Source organism: Microcebus murinus, chromosome 6 (assembly GCF_040939455.1).
Source record: "Microcebus murinus isolate Inina chromosome 6, M.murinus_Inina_mat1.0, whole genome shotgun sequence".
In the NCBI taxonomy this organism is placed as follows: Eukaryota; Metazoa; Chordata; class Mammalia; order Primates; family Cheirogaleidae; genus Microcebus; species Microcebus murinus.
In genome coordinates, this window is record NC_134109.1 from 88,903,520 (window position 1) to 88,923,103 (window position 19,584).

The window sequence follows — 19,584 nt, forward strand, 5'->3', positions numbered from 1 at the left end:
CTTGAAGAGAAGTTCTAGGCCTGGAACCAGGCACTGTTCTAGACAAGGGAGGGGAGGGGTCTTAGTCCATTTTGTGCTGCTATGATAGAACACCACAGACTGGGTATTTGAAATGAACAGAATTTATTTCTCACAGTTCTAGAAGCTGGGAAGTCCAAGATCAAGGGGCCAGAATCTAGTAAGCGCCTTCTTGCTACGCCATCCCCTAGCAGAAGGCAAAAGGGCAAGAGGGAAGGAGAGATGGAACTCCAGCCCTATTGTAATGCTCACTAAGCCATTCATGCTGGTGGAGCCCTCACAGCCTAAACACCTCCCATGAGCACCCCCCCCAGCACTATGGTACTGGGGACTCAGTTTCCAACATGTGCTTTGGGGGAGGAATAGCATATGTTGGAAATAGACCAAACAAAGAGCAAGTTTCCTTGCTTTCACAATGCTTCCATTCTTCGGGGAGTGGGGACAGGTAGTAAGTAAATACATATATAAGTGGGATAACACTGGGTAATGATAAATGCTGCAAAGACAAAAAGCCAGGCAGGGTGATGGGGAGTGGCTGCTTGGGCTCTCTGCAGGTAGGAATCAGGGAAGGTGGCCCGAGACCTCAGCAGAGCCAACCAGGTAAAGATGTGAGGGTGTAGTAAAGACCCATAATGGTGCCCAGAGTGACTGGAGCAGAGTGGTGGGAGACACCTCCAAGAGCAGGCTGGGGCCACGCCCAATGCCCACAGGACAGTGACCTCCAAGGCCTCTTCCAGCTTCAACATTGTCAAACCCTGAATCAAGATTTAGGAGGTTTTTTTATGGCAAATGTGAATCCTTAATTTGACAATCTGGATTTTGTGACTTTCAATTTTGAATTTTCTTATTTTCATCCAGATTCTTAATCATTATGATCAAGAAAAAAATGGTTTCTCACATTATAACCATACTCTTTAATAGCACGTGTCATCTCAATTCAATCTAATACAGCCCAAGTTTGTTAAAAGACTATTCCCGAGTGAAGATTAACATAATTTACTGGTAAATATCTAAATTAACATTTAGCATATAAGTGAAACCAAAAGGTCAGAAAATGAAAACTCCTTTGTAGTTTTCACAGAAGCTTTGCCTTTGGCCCGCATCAGTGATGAGTATCCTAGAGAAAGGCTAATCTTCCCTATTGATGCTTCTGTTGTTTCAAACTACCCCTGCTGCAGCGATCCCCCAGGCAACAAATTAAGCCATTGTGAAGTCTCTTCTGGTCCTCTCAATGGGCAATTATCTATTTTTTTAAGACAATAAAATTTGTTCTGCAGTGCGGCTGATTACATTCATTTATGAAAATGACTAAAAACAGTGAATCAAAATTTTTTTATGTCTAGTTACATTAAGATAATCATCAGAGCCACAATAGAAAGTGCAGTGAACCCAGAATCAGGAAAGCTGGAAGTGGAGCCCACCTCTTCCACCCGCACCGCACCGCTGTGTAAGCCCCCGTGTGGCCTTGAGTGAATGACGTCAGCTCTCTAGCCTCCCTGTCCTTATCTGTGTTAGGGGGACAGTAAAGCTTCCCAGCATGCTGCATCTCAGGGAGAGTTGGGGTTGTACAGGGCCCCCCAGGACATTTCCAAGGCTTTGGCAAGTTTGCAGTTCTTAAGCTAGGGTCGTATGGACGTGTTTGTCATATTATTTATCATTAAATTGCTCGTACATGTTGTATGTATTTATGATACGTATATTTCATGAGAAATTTCTAAAGCAGTTGTTAAATACCTGTTGACATACTTGACAAAAAGGAAATATGCTATGAGTTTTCCTCCGGATCTCCTAGCAAATGGAATAAACCTAGAGAGAAGACAAAATCTTTTTTCCCCCTCAAAGCAAAACATGTGCTTTTTACTAATAGTCTCAATGAAACAATCATCAGTGAACATTTTGACTAAGAGAAAGAGCATATCATGCTTGGTACAGCTCCCTTCCACCCTGGCCCTCCACTCCCCCTCACTGGAGGTTTTTTAGATCTGTCTCCAGAAATATTCTAGAAAGACAAGACAAAGAGAATTTTAAAAGCAGCAAGAGAGAAGCATACAGAAGCATGTATGTGTGCACCACGGCTTTACATGAACAAAAGCAGTTATACCTGCTGCTCTGTATTTTGTGCCTTTTCATTTATCTTAGAGCTCTTTCAATACCAGCCTATGGATTTAACACGATCAGATTGGGGTTTTGTGATGCTTTTGGAAGCAGTGTGGAGAAGGGGAAAGAGAGTACAGTTAGTGTGGGCTAACCAGGTGTCAGGCTAATACCACGTTGCAGCGACCACTCACCACGAGTGGTCATCGGGGGGAATAGGCAGTGTCCACATGGCATGAGAATCACTACCATCTAGCAGGGGTCCTCAAACTATGGCCCGAGGGCCACATACGGGCCACCTAGCACATTTATCCAGCCCACCGGGTGTTTTTGCCTCCGCTGCCTGTCCTGCTTAGCAGCCCACTCGTCCTGGGCCCACAGTGCGCATGTGTAGTATGTGCGACACACTCTCCAACGGTCTGGGGGACAGTGAACTGTCCCCCTGTTTAAAAAGTTTGAGGACCCCTGATCTAGGGACTGTTTCCAGTGCCAGGCACTGAGCTGGCTCAACCCTCAAGGCAGGTGCTTCCATTGTTTACATTGTCAGAGGAAGAGACTAAGTGTCAAGAGGTTAAGTACCTTGTCCATGCTCACCCTGTGGCTCGCTCCTGACCACCAAACTTGCCACTCCTTTTTATTCACGCCCCCATACTGAGCCTTTCAGACACCCAGACACCAGGTAGGGGTGGGCATGGGGAGCCTGGCTCATTACAGTGGTAAAAATTGGATCTCGCCAGTCCCTTGTCATCTTTTATCAGGATGCGATAGAAATCAAGGAGAGTCTGTTGATGATGTTGAAGATAAGCTGTCCATATCAAATATCCTTAAATCTTTTATGGGTTTCTTTTCAGTTTTAAATTAACTATAATCATGCATCACTTAACACTTGGGATACTGTCTGAGAAATGTGTTGTTCAGGCAATTTTGTCATTGCACAAACATCATAGAGTGCACTCACACAAAGCTACACAGTGTAGTCTACGACACACCTGGGCTACCTGGTGCCCATTGTTCCTGGGCTACAAACCTGTACAGTATGTAACTCTACTGAACACTGTAGATAGTTAGAACGAGATGGTATTTGTGTGTCCAAATATATCTCAACATAGAAAAGGTATAGTAAATATATGCTATAAAATATAAAAAATGGCTCACCTGTATAGGGTACTTACCATGGATGGAGCTTGCAGGACTGGAAGTTGCTCTGGATGAGTCAGTGAGTGGTGAGCGAATGTGAAAGCTTAGAACATTATTGTACACTACTATGGACTTTATAAACACTGTACACTTAACTACATGAAATTTATAAGAAATATTTTTCTTTCTTCAATAATAAATTAACCTTAGCTTACTGTAGCATTTTTACTTTATAAACCTTAACATTTTTTAAACTTTTTGACTTGTAATAACATTAGCTTAAAACAAACACATTGTATAGCTGCATAAAATATTTTCTTTACATTCTTATTTTTTAAGCTTTTTTTATTTTTCAATTTTTTTTTTTTACTTTTTAAATATTTTTTTTGTAAAAACTAAGACACAAATACAAACATTAGCCTACAAATATTAAGGTCAGGATCATCAATATCACTGTCTTCCACCGCCACTTCTTGTCCCACTGGAAGGTCTTCAGGGACAATAACATGCATGGAGCTGTCATCTCCTAGGATAACAGTGCTTTCTTCTGGAATACCACCTGAAGGACCTGCCTGAGGCTGATTCAGAATTAACCCTTTTTACAACCAGAAGTTGTACACCCTAATTGATTAAAAAGTATAGCGAAATCAAGGTATCAGCTGGAAAAATTTTTAAATATTTAAAAAAGGACAGTATAGTAAATACATAAGTAGTAACAGTCATTTGTTACCATTTTCAAATGTGTGCTTTATGTAATTACATGTGCTATGCTGTTTATGACTGGCAGTGCAGTAGCTTTGTTTACACCGGCATTACTACAAACATGCAAGTAATACACTGTGCTATGATGCACAGTTTTTCAGTTCCATTACAATCGTACAGAACTACCAACACATATGCAGTCTGTTGACTGAAACATTGTTATGCGGCACATGACTGTATTTTCCCCGGACTTCTTTAGCATGTTCTCCTAAAGTCACGTAGTGAATTTTTACCATGGTTTTCTGCTTGTCTGAATAAAGGGCAAGCCCAGGGCTCGCTGCCTGCTGTGTGTTCCTAATCGCCCTGTCTCCCCTGCAGGTGCGGGTGATGGTGGACCTGTGCAACAGCACCAAGGGCATCTGCCTGACAGGTAGGCTGTTCCCGCTGGCTGACAGCCACTCACGGGGACCAAACGTGCTAGCCAAATGGCCGGTGGCAGAATGAACACTTTATGTTCTAAAAAAATATGTGTTGATTTATTCTGACCAGGTGTTTTTAATGAGCTAAAGACCCATTATAATGTAATTATGAAAAATAATACTTTCAGTATTGCCATAGAAATATAGCCACGGAAAACAGCTAGGACGTGGGTAATTAGAAACGTGTGGTACCTTGAACCAGGGCCATAGATGGTTTCCTTATTCCCATCACTAAGAAAAAGGGAAAAGACCTTGCTACATGGTAGAGATCTTTAGTCAGAGGAGTAGAGTTCTCTTATCAGAAGTAGTTATTTCCCTACATCGTCCATACAGCGTGAAGGGGAAGCTAAGTAGTCAGTAAGGTGCTTTTTATGAAGAGTCCTCGATGTGATGCGGACCGTGGGTCAGAGGGACGGGACGTTGGTGTCACCCTGCCCCCTCAGGGACACACAGAAAGGAGGAAGGGAACTGACAAGGATGCACATGGAGCCTTGGGACAAGGAATAGCTGCCGGATGGGGAAGCAACTGAGGAGGGACGTGGTTTGGAGATGATTAACCAACCTGAGTCAGACAGAGTCCGGCATCTCACCTGAGGGAAGGGCTGTCTCCTTCCTTCCTTCAGAAGGTGGGGATGAGGGAAAACACCCCAGAGCAGCCACCCATCATTGCCCTCCAAGCCAAGGAGGGCTCTGGCCAGGCGAAGGATGAGCCTACAGAGCACGATTTCAGACGCTGCATTTCCTGCCTGGCCAAAGGGGGTACAGCATTCTGAGGGAACAGGGGAAAATTATCTTTACACTAAAACAGTGCAGCTGTCCCTTCATATCCATGGGGCACTGGTGCCAGGACCCCTGAAGATACCAAAAACCATGGGTGCTCAAGTTCCTTATATAACATGGTACAGTATTTGCATATTACCTAAGTACAATATCCCCTATACTTTAAATCATCTCTAGACTTATTATAAGACCTAATACAATGCAAACATTATGTAAGTAGTATTGTTTACACAGCATTTAAACTTGTCAAAATAATACATTAGTGTATTTTTATTGTTTTATTTTTATTGTTGTATTATTATTTTTTACGTTTTTTTATTTTTATTTTATTTTATTTTTTGAGACAGAGTCTCACTCTGTTGCCCGGGCTAGAGTGCTGTGGTGTCAGCCTAGCTCTCAGCAACCTCAAACTCCTGGGCTCAAGCAATCCTCCTGCCTCAGCCTCCCGAGTAGCTGGGACTACAGGCATGTGCCACCATGCCCGGCTAATTATTTTCTATATATTTTTAGTCGGCCAATTAAAATTTCTTTCTATTTTTAGTAGAGACGGGGCTCTCGCTCTTGCTCAGGCTGGTCTCGAACTCCTGACCTGGAGCGATCTGCCCGCCTCAGCCTCCCAGAGTGCTAGGATTACAGGCGTGAGCCACTGTGCCCGGCCTGATTCTTAAAAAATATTTTCCATACTCAGTTGGCTGAATCTGCCGTTGGGGACCCGGCAGATGCGGAAGGAAGCCTGACTGCGTGCTGTGGAGTGTGAGCCGTGCTCCCAGACTTTTAAACATAAAAATAAGGCTTCGAAGCCATCTGAGGCTTTCGTTGGGTCTCTCAGCTTGGGTCCGTGCCCAGGCAGGCCCAGTTGGAGCGGCACGGGGTTGAGAGACCCCGCACACCAGGTATCGGGCTGTAAGAAACCCAACCCTCACCCCGTAGTGTTCTCCCCAGCCCATCCCGTGACCTGCCACGCAGTAGGGGCACCGTGTGAGTCCGTCGAATGAATAAACCTGTGATTTATGTCAGTGCCTGGACAGAGGTCGTGACCTGGGAAGAAAGAAGTTTCCCCCCGGGAACCACAAATCCAAGTCTGACTCTCCTGTACTTATTTTAGCCTCGGAGAGAAAAACCATAATCCTGTGGCTTCGGGGGAGATGCTAATTGAATGACTCAAGTCATCTTTCCGCCGTCTCAGAAAACTAAATATCTTCAGAACAGCTTGGTCCTTTATCCCGAGACTCTTGTGGCCTAAGCATCTTTCTTCCATCTCTGGAAGTCCCTTTTCAGAGTTACGTGTGACAGTAATGAGTGCTAGAGAAATGGATGGATGGAATTACAGGCACAAAAGCCTGTTGAGAGGCACAGGAAAAGCCTCTTCCTTTTTGATTTTTATAGTGATGGGCCTGAGAGCCAGGCTGTGCAGTGAATGCGTGGGACGCAGCTATCAAGACCACTTACGGGAGATTGGCGGGGAGCGGGGCATCACATCTGCGCTGGAAATGGGTTGAGTAGGTTTTTCTTTGGCACCTCAAAATGCTTTTCAAAACCCAGTGCCTTCTCCTTTCATGCCAGCTTGAAATTGGGCCTCCTTTTACACAGAAAGTTCTTCAATTAGAATCAGGTGTGAAAAGTACAAGTTGCAAAGCAAGGAGATGCCGTGGGGTGGACCACACGGCCTGGATGGTGGGTGGAGGCAGGGGACAAGAGGGAGAGTGACGGGCCCCAGGGCTGAACTGGACAATTCCAGGGGGTTGGCAGAGAGCCTTGGTCCAGAGCCCCGGGAGGATGCCTGGCAGGAAGGTTCCCCAGGACAGAACCTGGGCTTGGGGACCCAGGAACAAGATCCGGTTTTCCTGTGGAGTCATCTGTGGAAAAGCAGGTGCTCATAACTTGAGGCTAGTCCAGCCAAGACCCTGAAATCCTGCTCCTGTTCCTTTTCCTTGACTCGGCTGTGGTTGCTATGGTGATCAGGACCGATGCTCTGTAGCCTGTGACATCTCAGGTGCATAGTGAGGGTGATTCCCTGGCTAGAGTAGTTAGGTGTTTGCTAGTACAGAGTTTGTCACATAACAGATGTTTTTCCAGATCTTAATCCCCATCCAAGATTTCCCTGGGACCCCAGAAACATCTTCTGGATGAGCAAGTGTCTTACAGATGGCGTGTCTTCACTTACCGTGTCCTCTATGTGTGAACTTGTTGGAAAAAGTCTAAACCATTGCATTGCTGTACTGTTCATTGGAGCAGACGTGCTTCAAATCCATAGTGCCCGTTGTCCTTGCAGCCAAGGGACACTAACCCTGTGATAGCACTTGTCACTACTGTCTCATCCTATAACCAGGCAAACATCAGTAGAGGGTCACGGATGCTGCTGAGTGTGGCTTCCTGTCGTTCTTTTCTGGTGTGCTGCTACTAACTGGAATTGGCATTCCTCTCTGCAGACTGACAGGCTTTTACTGTACTCGGCCATCCACAGATCTCAGATTTACAAAACTCGGAGCACTGGGGGCCAATTTTACATTTCAAGGAGAAGAAATACCCAAGTGGCTCAGCTCCTATCAAGCATCCACCCAATTCCATCAGTTCTGGTTAGGAGTGTGGGGTGGGGGTAGTCAGAGCGAGCTACAGAATTTGCAGGGCCCAGTGCAAAAGGAAAATGCAGGATCTCTTGTCCAAAAAGGCAGGAAAAAGCCTTTTTTTTTTCTTTTTTCCATGGTCTTGACCTGTTACGGTGGGAGTTTTTATTTGCTACCTAATGCCATGCCCCTGAGACATGGAATAGTCACCAAGCAAGACACCAGGGGGCTCCACCCTGTGACTCAGGCAATCAGGGCACCCAGCCCTGCCTTGCCTGCACTTGTCCCCAGGCTTCCCTGGGTGGAGGGGGCAGCAGTTACTGATGGGGCAGGGAGTATGCAGGACACATCATGGGGCAGGGAGCAGGTGGCAGGTGACCTGTCCTGGGGAGGCAGGACCGCCAAGCCCTCAGTGCTTGCCCAACTGACCCACCAGACTTCACTTACAACACATGGATCCAAAGATAAGAGTATTAAGGATTTCTAGACGGTGACTGCAGGGCATCAAACCCAAGCATGGAGCCCCCTTCTGAGGCGGAGCCCTGTGCACCGTCACTGGTGGCAGGCCCTGGACACCGGCCCTGAGCACACCATCAGCCTGAACACGGATATCCACGTGTATTCCCTGCGGGCCTGGTATTCAAGAAGGGGAGGAGGGGCAGGAGCTTACATCCTGAACATCGGTTTTCTAAATGCCCAGCTGGCACAACGTCGTGAGACTTGAGTTGTCAGGGGCCCTTGAGAGCCAGGCTGTCATGCAGAGAGGACACCAGGACATCCCACCATCGCTGTAGCTCTCGGAGCCTCAAGTCGTTTCATGCTGCCCTGATTTCTGGGCCTCTAGGGGCTGTCTGCCATTCCTTCTCTTCTGAAACGCTCTTCTCCTTTAGCCTCAGGACAGTAGACCCGTGTGTCTCCTGACTACTCTCTCTTTCCCGCCGCCTCTCCTCGCTGGCCTCCCTCCAGACCAGGCAGGGTGTCGCCCTCATTCCTCCTCCTCCATCCCCGGAGTCTGGCCCAGATCTTTTACTCTTGCCATGAGACTAGCAGCCCTGAACCCTTTTAGGGTCAAGAACCCCTTAGAGGATCTGCCGATGGTGACCGATTATTTTCCCAGAAAGCGTCACGTAACACCAGAGGGCCTGTGACCATCTGCATCCCAGGCACCTGTGGTGCTTGGTGAAAATGCAGGTTCCTGGGCCTCACTTTAAATCCAAACTGAATTAGAATCACCAGATGGGGCCCAGGTATCTGCTTTTAACAAGCATTGCTGGAGATTCTGTGGGTTCCTATGCTAGGAACTCTAGCCATAGGGTGTCGGTGGAGCTCTTTCGGGAAACCCTAATCTAAACACGTCCCCATGGTGAGACCCTTGGCCATGGCTGGTGTGTCCTAAATACACAGTCCCGCTGCGTGGGCGTAGTCATCGGACTATCCTGGGAACTCTTGAAACCCACTATTATACAGCCAAGTCTTGCGTCTTACAGGCAAATTGTCTTCCTACCAATCTGCACATCTGAACTCGACTCCATTTGTACTTGGGAGTGATGATTGATTTCCTCTGACCTCTGTTAACCGTCCACCACCCCCTTTCCATGACATGTGCACCATCTGGTGGTAAAGTCCTACAGCCACAGGCTATACTCACCCTAAGAGAGTGCAAATCCGTTTTCAGCAAATCATTTTTGCCTAAAGCAGGACCATATGTATTGCAAGCACACCCAAGCAAGCACCTGTCCTTCCAAGAGTCCCCACGTCTGTCAAAATAGCCTCCATCCACCAGCACTGTGGACCTTCATCCTCCTTTGCCTCCTGCCCATCGGACATGGAGTCTTGCTCCTCCTGCTGAAATACCTGTGGAATTTCTAGCTTTCTCTACAACTCTACAGTCACTGCAGTTATGCACAACCTTGTCACTGATTTTAACTGCAAAGACCCTCAGGGTATTTCTCTGTTACTGCCCGCATCTCTCTGCTTATCTCTCTCTCTGTGTGTCTCTGTCTTTCTCATCTCATTCCACCAAGTTCCATTCAACTTCCAGCTACAAAGAGGATCTCAAACCCGCGCTGATTTCACAGCTTCACCCCCCTGCTTAAGAACCTACTGTAGGCCGGGCGCGGTGGCTCACACCAGTAATCCTAGCACTCTGGGAGGCCAAGGCGGGAGGATTGCTCAAGCTCAGGAATTCGAGACCAGCCTGAGCAAGAGTGAGACCCGGTCTCTACTATAAATAGAAAGAAATTAATTGGCCAACTAATATATATATAGAAAAAATTAGCCGACATGGTGGCGCATGCCTGTAGTCCCAGCTACTCGGGAGGCTGAGGCAGGATTGCTTGAGCCCTCCCACATTGCCCTGCAGTTTCAGAGCGTCCCCTTTCCCACAGAGACTGCAAACACGGCAGACACGGGGACCCAGATTTCTTGGTAGAGTTTGGCGTACACAGTAAGTGCTTAGTAAATGCTTGTTTTCTGAATGGTCACAGGCTTGGATTTATAGAAAGACCTTTCTGGTCATCATGATACCTGGGTCCAGAGAAAGAAAAGGAATTCAGCTGCTCATGTTACAACCTCATTAGCTTATCTGAGTGCTCAAATAGAATAGTTGATAATTAGACACTCCTATTTGTGGAAGCAAAATCATTTCGCTTGGTAATGTGTAAATGATTTGTCTGAACTCCTTAGATCCTCAGGTAATTACATACTAAGGAAGGTATTTGTTACCTGATCTGGGCCCTCAGTTTTTCTCAGGCTATTTTATGCCGCAAAACAAGAGTTCCAGCCAGCCCGCTCCTGCTCCCAGCCCCCCCCCCCCACTCCCAGCAGCCCAGAGGAGCCAAGCTGGCTGGACAGGAGCATTCGAGGCTGCTCTCGTGACAGCACCACCACGTGCTGACGCCTTGTGCCAGGGCGGCACTAGTGCCTGCCTGTGTTGTTGCTGGCCCTCCGTTAACCAGGTTGACTGCTTGAGAGATAACCAATGTATGAATCCACCCAGCTCAGAAATTACTCTTGGTCCATTGAAACTTAAGCAAAAGGGCTTTGACTGCCAAATGTGTCTTTGTTGACTTGTTTTTAAGGATCTTTTGGGCAAATATAATGAGTTCTAAATAAAAGGTGTCAGATCACTCCCTTACGGTCAGTAGATGATTAGGACATTTTCAGTGGGAGAGGAGGGTGCTCTTTGGTTTTTTGGGTTGTGGTGCTGGTTTTTCTTTCTCTCACCCATGATTTCTCATCTAAATTTCTTTTTCTGTTGTAGGACCACCTGGCCCACCAGGTAAGAGCTCATGGACTTTTCTAGTTCAAAGGGAGGCTGTGGGTGACTAGATCCTTAGGATCCCTTGGGAGGGACAGAGGGGGAACGGGAGGAGCCAGGAGGCAGGCCTGGCTGTGTCCCTCTCCTTCCATGCCCCTCTCACCTGTGGACCTGCCATCAGCATCATGCCACCTGGCGCTGCTCCAGATGGAGAAGGAAGGGGAGAGGAGGTGGGAGAGGGCGTGGAAAAGGCACTGATGCCTGCTCCATTGCAGTGGCCAAAGGAAATCACAGTAACTTCAGTGAAGATGTTTAAAACTTTTCCTGTTTCTGTGTTTTGATGCAGGACTGCCAGGAGTTGGTGGGTTACCAGGACACAATGGATCAGACGGGCAACCTGGTCCGCAGGGCCCAAAAGGCGAAAAAGGAGCAAATGGAAAAAGAGGAAAAATGGGTATTTTGGCAACTCTTCTAATTACATTCCATGTTGCTTCTAATTACGTCTCCATGATTGCATTTTGGATGGGCTAAAGCTGTGTGCGGCAGAGTGAGGGGTTTCGTCTCTGCAGGAAGGGCTGGTTTAACTCTTACCTGGAAGCTGTGGGATGCTCTGGGATGCCAAGGGATTCTTTTGGTCCGACCCGGATGAATGTTCATTTCAGACTGGAGAAGCTGGCTCCCCGGGAGCTGCTGCCGTGCTATGCTTGCCCTGATGCGGGGAAGGCGGAAGGGGCAGGAGCCTGTGGGCGGGAAGGAAGGCACTCCATGGGCTGTGGGACTCAGAGGCCCACCCCTGCCTTGCCCTCTATTACCTGCTCCTGTCCAGAAAGCCCATGTTTGGTGAAAATCATAGGCTGACGTTGGCCCCTGGTGAGGCTTTTCCTGGCTCGATGGCTGGAGGACTAGCTTGAACTGTGGGAGTGGAAAGGCAGCCTCCAGGCACCCCAGAGGCTGTCTGTCACTCAGGGGTCACAGGATGATCTCAAAGACATGGCTGGCATCTCGCAGGGACTTGCTCTGCCCTGTTGGGAGCAGAGGCCTTGCTGCCACCTGAGCAAAGGCCCAGAAGCACCAGGCTGTCAGATGCGTCCAGGGAACAGAGAGAAGCAGAAGCTGATGGAGGCTGGGGGACAGCAGGAGGCTGGGGGACAGCAGGAGGCTGGGGGACAGCAGGAGGCTGGGGGACAGCAGGGGGCAGGGGGACAGCAGGAGGCAGGGGGACAGCAGGAGGCTGGGGGACAGGGAGGGCAGATTCTGAAGGGCTCTGGGCACCAATCCTGGGCAGCTCTGGCACGGAATAGGGCAGATTCACCTGAAGAAAAGCCGGCACGTGGCCTGGAGGGAGTCTCATGTGGGGGTGAGAGATACTCAGGAGGCCGCTGGGAAGGCCTGGCTCTTGGCCACCCATCAAGGCCACCCTCTTGGGTGAGAAGAGGTTGTCTTTAGCTGGAGACCCCTCCACACCTTCTTATGTTCAACCTCTTGACTCTGCTACCCAGAATCACCTGGACAGGCTGTAGGCTAGAAGACATACTAGAACATTCTTCCAGACAGCAGTTATCCTTTCTAGCACCTCTGCTCTTATTCTCATGAGCAATTTAAGTGAGGGCCAGTGGAGAGGGACTTGCCACTTGGCAAGGCCTACCTGCTCATGGGGCAGGGGACAGCCTTGGCGAAAACGGGCACACACAGTCCACGCCAGCTCGGTCCCCAGAAAGCCAGCAATTACAGCTGGAATTACGAGGCAGTAATGGATCGTTCGTCTAGGATAATAATTATAATTATAAATGAGCATCGGCATAGCATAATGATGACTGTCAGTGGGCAGACATCTCGCTTATCCTGGGAAGACTCCAAATATGTGATCCAGTCCTGAGGATTCAGCAATGAGTATGACCAGGGGAGACTAGGGGGAGGCGGCAGGTAGAAAAGGAGTGGTTTTCTAAAAGGCTTGAGATGTGCTTAGCACGCAGCTTACAACCCGGGGGCCCATAGAAAAGGAGAAGTTCATGCGTTTATGGACACATGTTTATGTGGCAAGCACGGTTCTAGCACCGGAGATCTAGAAATGAAAAAGCTGGAAAAAGCCCCTGCCTTCGTGAGCTCACCTTCTAGTCAGGAGAGGCAGATAAGTAAGATGAGTAAGTAGACTGCATGGTCTGTTTCGTGGTCATAAGTGCTAAAGAGAAACATCAGTGCAGAGAGGGGATAGGAAATACGTGTGAGAGCCGGGGCAGTAATTTTAGATGGAGAGCCTTGGTAAGACCTCCCTGAGAAGGGAGTTTTGAGCAAGTATCTGGAGGAGGTGAGAGAGGGAGTCATGGGGTGCCTAGGGGTGAGTCAGGGTTACCTGGAGAATCTGAGGCACAGCAAGGGGCGGCTGGACAGGATGGCAGTTAAGGTGGTCGACTTGAGAGAGGTAACCAGGCCAAATCAGGTCTGCCCTGGGCATGTAAGAACCGCAGTTTGTACTTGGAGCCAGATGGGGGCATTTGAAGCAGAGCAGAACCATGCCCGAAGTGTCATGTCGGGGAGAGGGTGGCCTGGCCACTGTGCTGAAGGAGGCCAGAGGAGGGGAGAGGCTGGAGCAAGGGCCAGCAGCAGAGCAGGGTGAAGGTGTTGGATTCTGTTGACCGTGGAGAACGACCTTGGAGATTGGTTTCCGGGAGATCCCATAGGAACTGCAGCAAAGCCCCAGACCCTGCTCTGCAGCCATCTCCGGCCTCCTGGGGTCAGAGCTTAGACTGATGCTGGGGATGGAGGTTGAGTCAGGGAGGACCCCCATAAGGGGTCCTTGTGCTGGGCCAGGGGAAATGGGCCTGAGCCCCAGGACGATTCCCTGATTCCCTTCCTGCGGGCACTTGCAGGCAGAGGGAGGAGGGACCAGGGTGAGCAGTGCCACCCCACCGAGGGGAGCTGGGTTCCACCGGGGCGGAGGGGAGGGACGAAAGGGTCTCTGGAAGCCCTGGAGCCAGCACGGGGGAGCCGGAGCAGGGAGCGGAGCAGGCTGCAGGATGTTGGCGCGGTGGAGTTGAGTGGTGTTTAGGGTGCACCCAGCAGTACTGGTGGAGGGCAGGCATAAGGGGAGAGGGGCGGGACGGCACCAATACTGACTCTGAGGTTCCTGTCCTGCCCCAGGTGTAGACGGATGAGCTGCTCCCCTGGGTGGGGAGCCCTGCACCCACTCAGGTTTAGGGAGACACTCGTGGCTCAGTATCGAATGTGCCTTGAGCCTTCCAGGAGGAGACAGGGGTGCCTCAGGGCTAGAGGCCTGCGTTAGGGAGCACAGGGGCATGTGGCATGGGCGTGGTCACTCGGGAGGGGCTGGGCACAGCCCTGAGGTTCTGCAGCATCTAGGGACCAGGTAGAAGGGGGTGAGGAGGGGACTGAGCAGCGGGAGGACGGTGAGGAGAGGGTGGGGACATTCATCAACAAACATTTATTGAGCATGTTTCAAGTGCTAGTGGGGAGAAAAAAAAAATAGATGCAGCCCCTGTTCTGGAACTTTCCATCTTCGATGGCAAGGCCAGCATTAATAGCCAATAGTCATGTATGTCTACGGTCTCAACATGCGATGTGTGCCTGAAGGAAAAGGACAGGGTGCCATGAGATACAGTAACAGGAAGGCAGGGTGGGGAAGAGGACGGAGCTGCCAGGGGCACCCAGGGGCCCAGGGAGAGCGGTGGGCCGTGCAGCCAGGTGAAGCCAGAGCAGGGCCAGGCCCTTCCGGAGCCCTCAGGTGGGCAGCCAGCTCCAGGAAGGCACTGCAGGTCTCACGCAGGGACATGGCCAGGCCAGGCCAGGTCAAGTCTATGGAGGAGGAAGCGCCATTATTTATGCCAAGAGTTAAAGGATCATTAGTGGTTTGCCAGGCGGGGTGGGGGAGGGGAGGTGTGGGTGTGCATTCCAGAAAGAAGGAACAACAAGTGCTGTTTCCAAAAAAAGGAAAAAGGGGCTGTGTTCCACAGAGACAGGGACTCAGTGAGGGTGGGATGTGCCCTGTCTCCACAGACTTCTGAACAATAATAAACAGCTAAGATTTACCCCCAGGCACTCTACTAAGCTCTGTGTACTTAGCTCATTGTCCTCACAGCAACCCCTCAGGGATGGGAATTGTTGCTGGCCATATTTTTTCCAGAGGAAGAAACTTATTGTTCTGTTTCTCGAACAGGGCCAGAGCCCACTCTTGCCCCAGGGCCTTTGCACTGCTGTGCTGCTCCCCACAGTGCCCTCTCCCTGCCCTTCCCTTGGCTGGTCCTTCCCACGGTGCAGGTCTCAGCTCAGATGTCATCTCCCCAGCCCCCGTGTCAGCCCCTGCCTCACCTACTCTGTTACCCTGCTCTCTTTCCAAACGTCCGTCCCTCCCTGAAGTCACCCCGTGGTGCTCCCTCCCTGACGTGCTGATGGTCTGGCTCCCTGTAAGGATGTGAGGTCTGAGAGCCAGGCCATGTCTGTCTTGCTTAGTCCCTAGCTCCAGTGCCTGGAACGCCCAGCGAAGGAGCACAGCAAGTTCATTGTTGAATGAATGGACATAACTTGTCTAATGTCAAAAGCTAATAAAGTGGAGGAGGCAGGACTTGAATCCGGGTCTCCCTGACTCCTGGAGCCCTGCTCTTAACCACAATGACACTCAACTTCCATGCTGGGGTGGGGGGGCTCTGGCAGGTAATTGTCGCAGGTCATGGGCTTCAGATACCCTCCACGCTGAGCTCCAAAGCTGGGTCTCCCTGGGAGAGTTGGCAGGACTTCCACCTTGCAGAGAAGCCTGCAAGGCATTTGCGAGAACACACAGTTCAACCGGGAACAAAGACAGAGTTGATTTTGTGCCTCTTGTTCCCTGCTTGCAAGGCAGAGAGCACCTGCCTCAATCCCCGACTGACCTCCCCGCATAGACGGAGGAGGTTGGGTTGCAACAACCCTAACGTGGTTTCCAGTTTGAAATACTCCGCTAGAATGTTTGCATATCAAGGCAGGGACTACGTTTTAGGGATTTTATTATTCATCACAGCTCTTCGCCAGGACCTGGCTAAGGCTCGATAAATAATTGATGGATGAATGAATAGATGCAGGCGTGAATGAATGAATGCATGGGTGAGAAGAACGGAACTAGTGTCTGTCTACAAGGGCGTACGATTCAGTTGAAAGAGAAGACAGACCTTACACTCAGCGTGTACCCAATAACTATTTATTCTGGTTGGGAAACTACTTTATACCTCACAGCCAGAAGAGAAGGCTAAAGTGCCCTGTGCAGGTGATGAACAAGGGGGACCGTGTGTGGAGAATGGATTGTGCGGTAGGACTGAGTGTAAATGACAAGCGACAGAGCGGGAATCAACATCTTGGAAATGAGTAGAGGGGACGTGGGGCGGGCAGTGCAGGGAAAGTAGACTCACAAGTTATGAGGCCATTCCCCGGGGTATGAGTGGGGACCCCGGCTAGCTGGGGCTAGTGGCCTTCAAAGTCGGGCCAGGGGTTTCAGCTCCACAACTACAGGAGGCAACAGGGGCCACTGTGGGCTCCTGAGCAAAAGACTAACCTGATGAAGCCAGAGCTTAAGATCTCTCGCCTCCCTGTTGTTTCCAGGAGACTGAAGGATCAAAGATTCTCAGTTTCTGACCTTAGGAATGCTAAGGTTGATGGTGGGGAATAGCACAGAGCCAGAGCCAGAGCCAGATGGCTTCATTTGGGGCCTGGCACTGTGACTCACTAGCTGTGCACCCTTGGGCAAGTTCCTTAATCACTCTGTGCCACGGTTTTCTTATTTATAAAATTAAGGACAATAACATTAACAGTATCAACCTCAAAGTGTTATTGGGAAGATTAAACGAGTTAATATGTAGAAAGTGCTTAGGATAAGGCTCAACACGTAGTAAGAGCTATATTAGTGTTAGCTATTGTCATTGTTATTCTCAAAACTGGGGAAGGGGAAACTTTATTTTAGACCAAAAGGAAACCTAAGTGGAAATGTCCTGTCTTTGTTTGAAAACACTGACTTAGATTTGGGGAGAACTGGAACTGAAAGAGGGCTTAATCTGCCTTACAAGATCCTGGGGCAGGGAGACCCTCCCCGCTCCGAAAAAAGAATGAGACTTAAACGTTGTCAATTGTGCAACTAGCATCTTCTATGCAATAGGACATTCTGTTGCCTCAAAATCAAGCATTTTCTTTCTTTCACATTTTCATTCTCTCACTTAACAGTTAATGCTGCAGTGTCTTCTCTAAAAACCAAACACTGGTGAAAAACAGGAATAAAAGCCCTCCTCCTTATTGGTGTCTCGGGACTGGGACTGGGTTTTGTGTGACACCCTCTGGCCCCCTCTCCCCCGCCTCAGCGGCAGATGGTCCTGCCGAAAATAAAACGTCCTCCCTCACCCCCTGTGGCGAAGATGATGGAGTTGACCCCAGCCCAGAGATAGCACACAAGCCCAAACTGCAATGCAGGGGAAACTGTTTGTTTTGAGTGGGCGATACCAGGGAAGAAAAATAGCAGAGAGCCACTTCTAGCGCACGAGTTCGGTGGGCAGAATCTGGCCTTTCTTCTCTAGCAGAATGTGCTGACTCGAAGCCAGCCAGGGGTCACGGGACAAACAACGCCAGGGCCCAGATCCCATAGTGTCATAGTGTCACAGTGCACGGCTAGCAATCCTGACCTTCCCTGAATCAGGGCAGGGTAGGAAATGGCATGCACAGGTCCTCTGACAGTGAATCGCCATTATTAGGTAGTCTTTTAATTCTGACTCACGACATGCCATGGCTGGTGCATGGCCACGGCTGGCGCATTAGTAAGATCATTGGTGATCTTACCAATGAAGATGAGGAGAAGCTTCGTGAAGAAAGGACGGGGGTGGCCAGGCGGGGTGGCTCACGCCTGTAATCCTAGCACTCTGGAAGGCAGAGGCAGGTGGATTGCTCAAGGTCAGGAGTTCAAAACCAGCCTGAGCAAGAGTGAGACCCCGTCTCTACTAAAAATAGAAAGAAATTAATTGGCCAACTAAAAATATATACAAAAAGCTAGCCGGGCATGGTGGCACATGCCTGTAGTCCCAGCTACTCGGGAGGCTGAGGCAGCAGATCGCTTGAGCCCAGGAGTTTGTGGTTGCTGTGAGCTAGGCTGATGCCACGGCACTCACTCTAGCCTGGGCAACAAAGCGAGACTCTGTCTCAACAAAAAAAAAGAAAGAAAGAAAAGAAAGGAAGGAAGGAAGGAAGGAAGGACGGGGGTGTTCTGTCTACATCCAGTCTACCTTTGCCCTTTGCCAACCATTGCCTTTGTCAAAACGGCCCCACCCTTTCTTAATCAAAGCTGAAAAATGGTAATGCACACCCCAGCGAAGAGTCAAAATACATCTTCAAGCAAAGGCCTGTGATAGCTTTAAATACCTGCCATGTGGGGGCTGCCTCACGACAGCTGCATGACTGGAGGAACATTTTCCTATTTCACACATGGCTGTTTTGAGAGAAGGAAAAAAAAAAGGCATAAGAGGAAGGAATAAAAGAAAGGAAAGGGGGGCATCAGATGATGTTGCAGAAGGCTTTTTTTTTTTGTGACTAGAATAAATGCCTGAAAAAGAAAACCCCACCTCAAGGGGCAGATAGCATTTCCCTGAGCACTGCTAAATCTGGGTCCCGAGAGACCTTTCCGAGGTACCGGTTACACTCGGCGCATCGTGCTGGCCGGACTCTATGGCAACGTTCTCATCTTTTGTCTCCTTCAGATAATGAGCCAAATTGCCCATTTAAGACACTGACAAAAGAACGTCTTCTCATGAGGGGAGGCGCGGGGGGGGGGGGGGCCACAGGAGGCCTCTTCTCAAGTTAGCCAACCACTTTCCAGCCAGATGTCCCGGTGAGGGGGCAGGGACAGCCCGGAGCACTCAGGTTCTCAGTGCTGGTGTGAGGGACGCATTGTGAGCCCGGACCCCCTTAGAAGCATGATTGACCCCCGTATTACTGAATGCACAGAGGAGCAGGTGCTGACAATGGAGCCCCCCATCCTCTTCCACCACCGAGTCCCCCAGCTCTTCTGTCAGGGTGGCCGTCACCCCAGCACTGCCGGCACCCTGAGGACCCTGGGGCTTCTGCCTCCCAGCTCTAGCTGAATTTCATGGTTTTCACTAAATTGTTTTTTTTTTTCTTAATATTGGATGAAATCTAGCAAATGTTTCTTTGTTCACACTTTCTAACAACCATCAACTCTTTGAGATTCTTCCGTGCACTGCTGTCTTGCTTGGGATGGTCTCTGGACAGTCCCTTGAGTATGGAAGAACAGAAACCATTTTGAATATTGATGACTCCTCTGGGGTAACTGAAAGGTGCTCAGAGCTCCAGAATTATGTTTCAGGGAATAATGGGCTCATGGCAGCACAGAGAATTTGAATATGAACGGTGCTATGTTGTGATGTGACAACCTCCCCATGACTGAAGTCTCCACCAACAAAGAAATTTGAGCAATTTCTCTGCTGAGCAATATCTCCTGGGGAGAGCTGTTATCAAAATAAGCAGCGATTCCCTGAATTGATTCATATCTGGCAATATCTTTGTACAGTATTAA

The 19,584-nt window shown here is 49.3% G+C and overlaps 1 protein-coding gene across 1 annotated transcript in view; it reads left to right on the forward strand.

The window, feature by feature from the left end:
• GLDN (gliomedin) overlaps positions 1-19,584 on the forward strand; it is a 49,381-nt gene that overhangs the window by 17,364 nt on the left and 12,433 nt on the right. Inside the window, exons 2-4 of the mRNA XM_012763476.3 lie at positions 4,330-4,381; positions 11,037-11,054; positions 11,380-11,487. Coding sequence (XP_012618930.2) covers positions 4,330-4,381; positions 11,037-11,054; positions 11,380-11,487 — 178 coding nt within the window. The remainder of the gene's footprint in view (positions 1-4,329; positions 4,382-11,036; positions 11,055-11,379; positions 11,488-19,584) is intronic.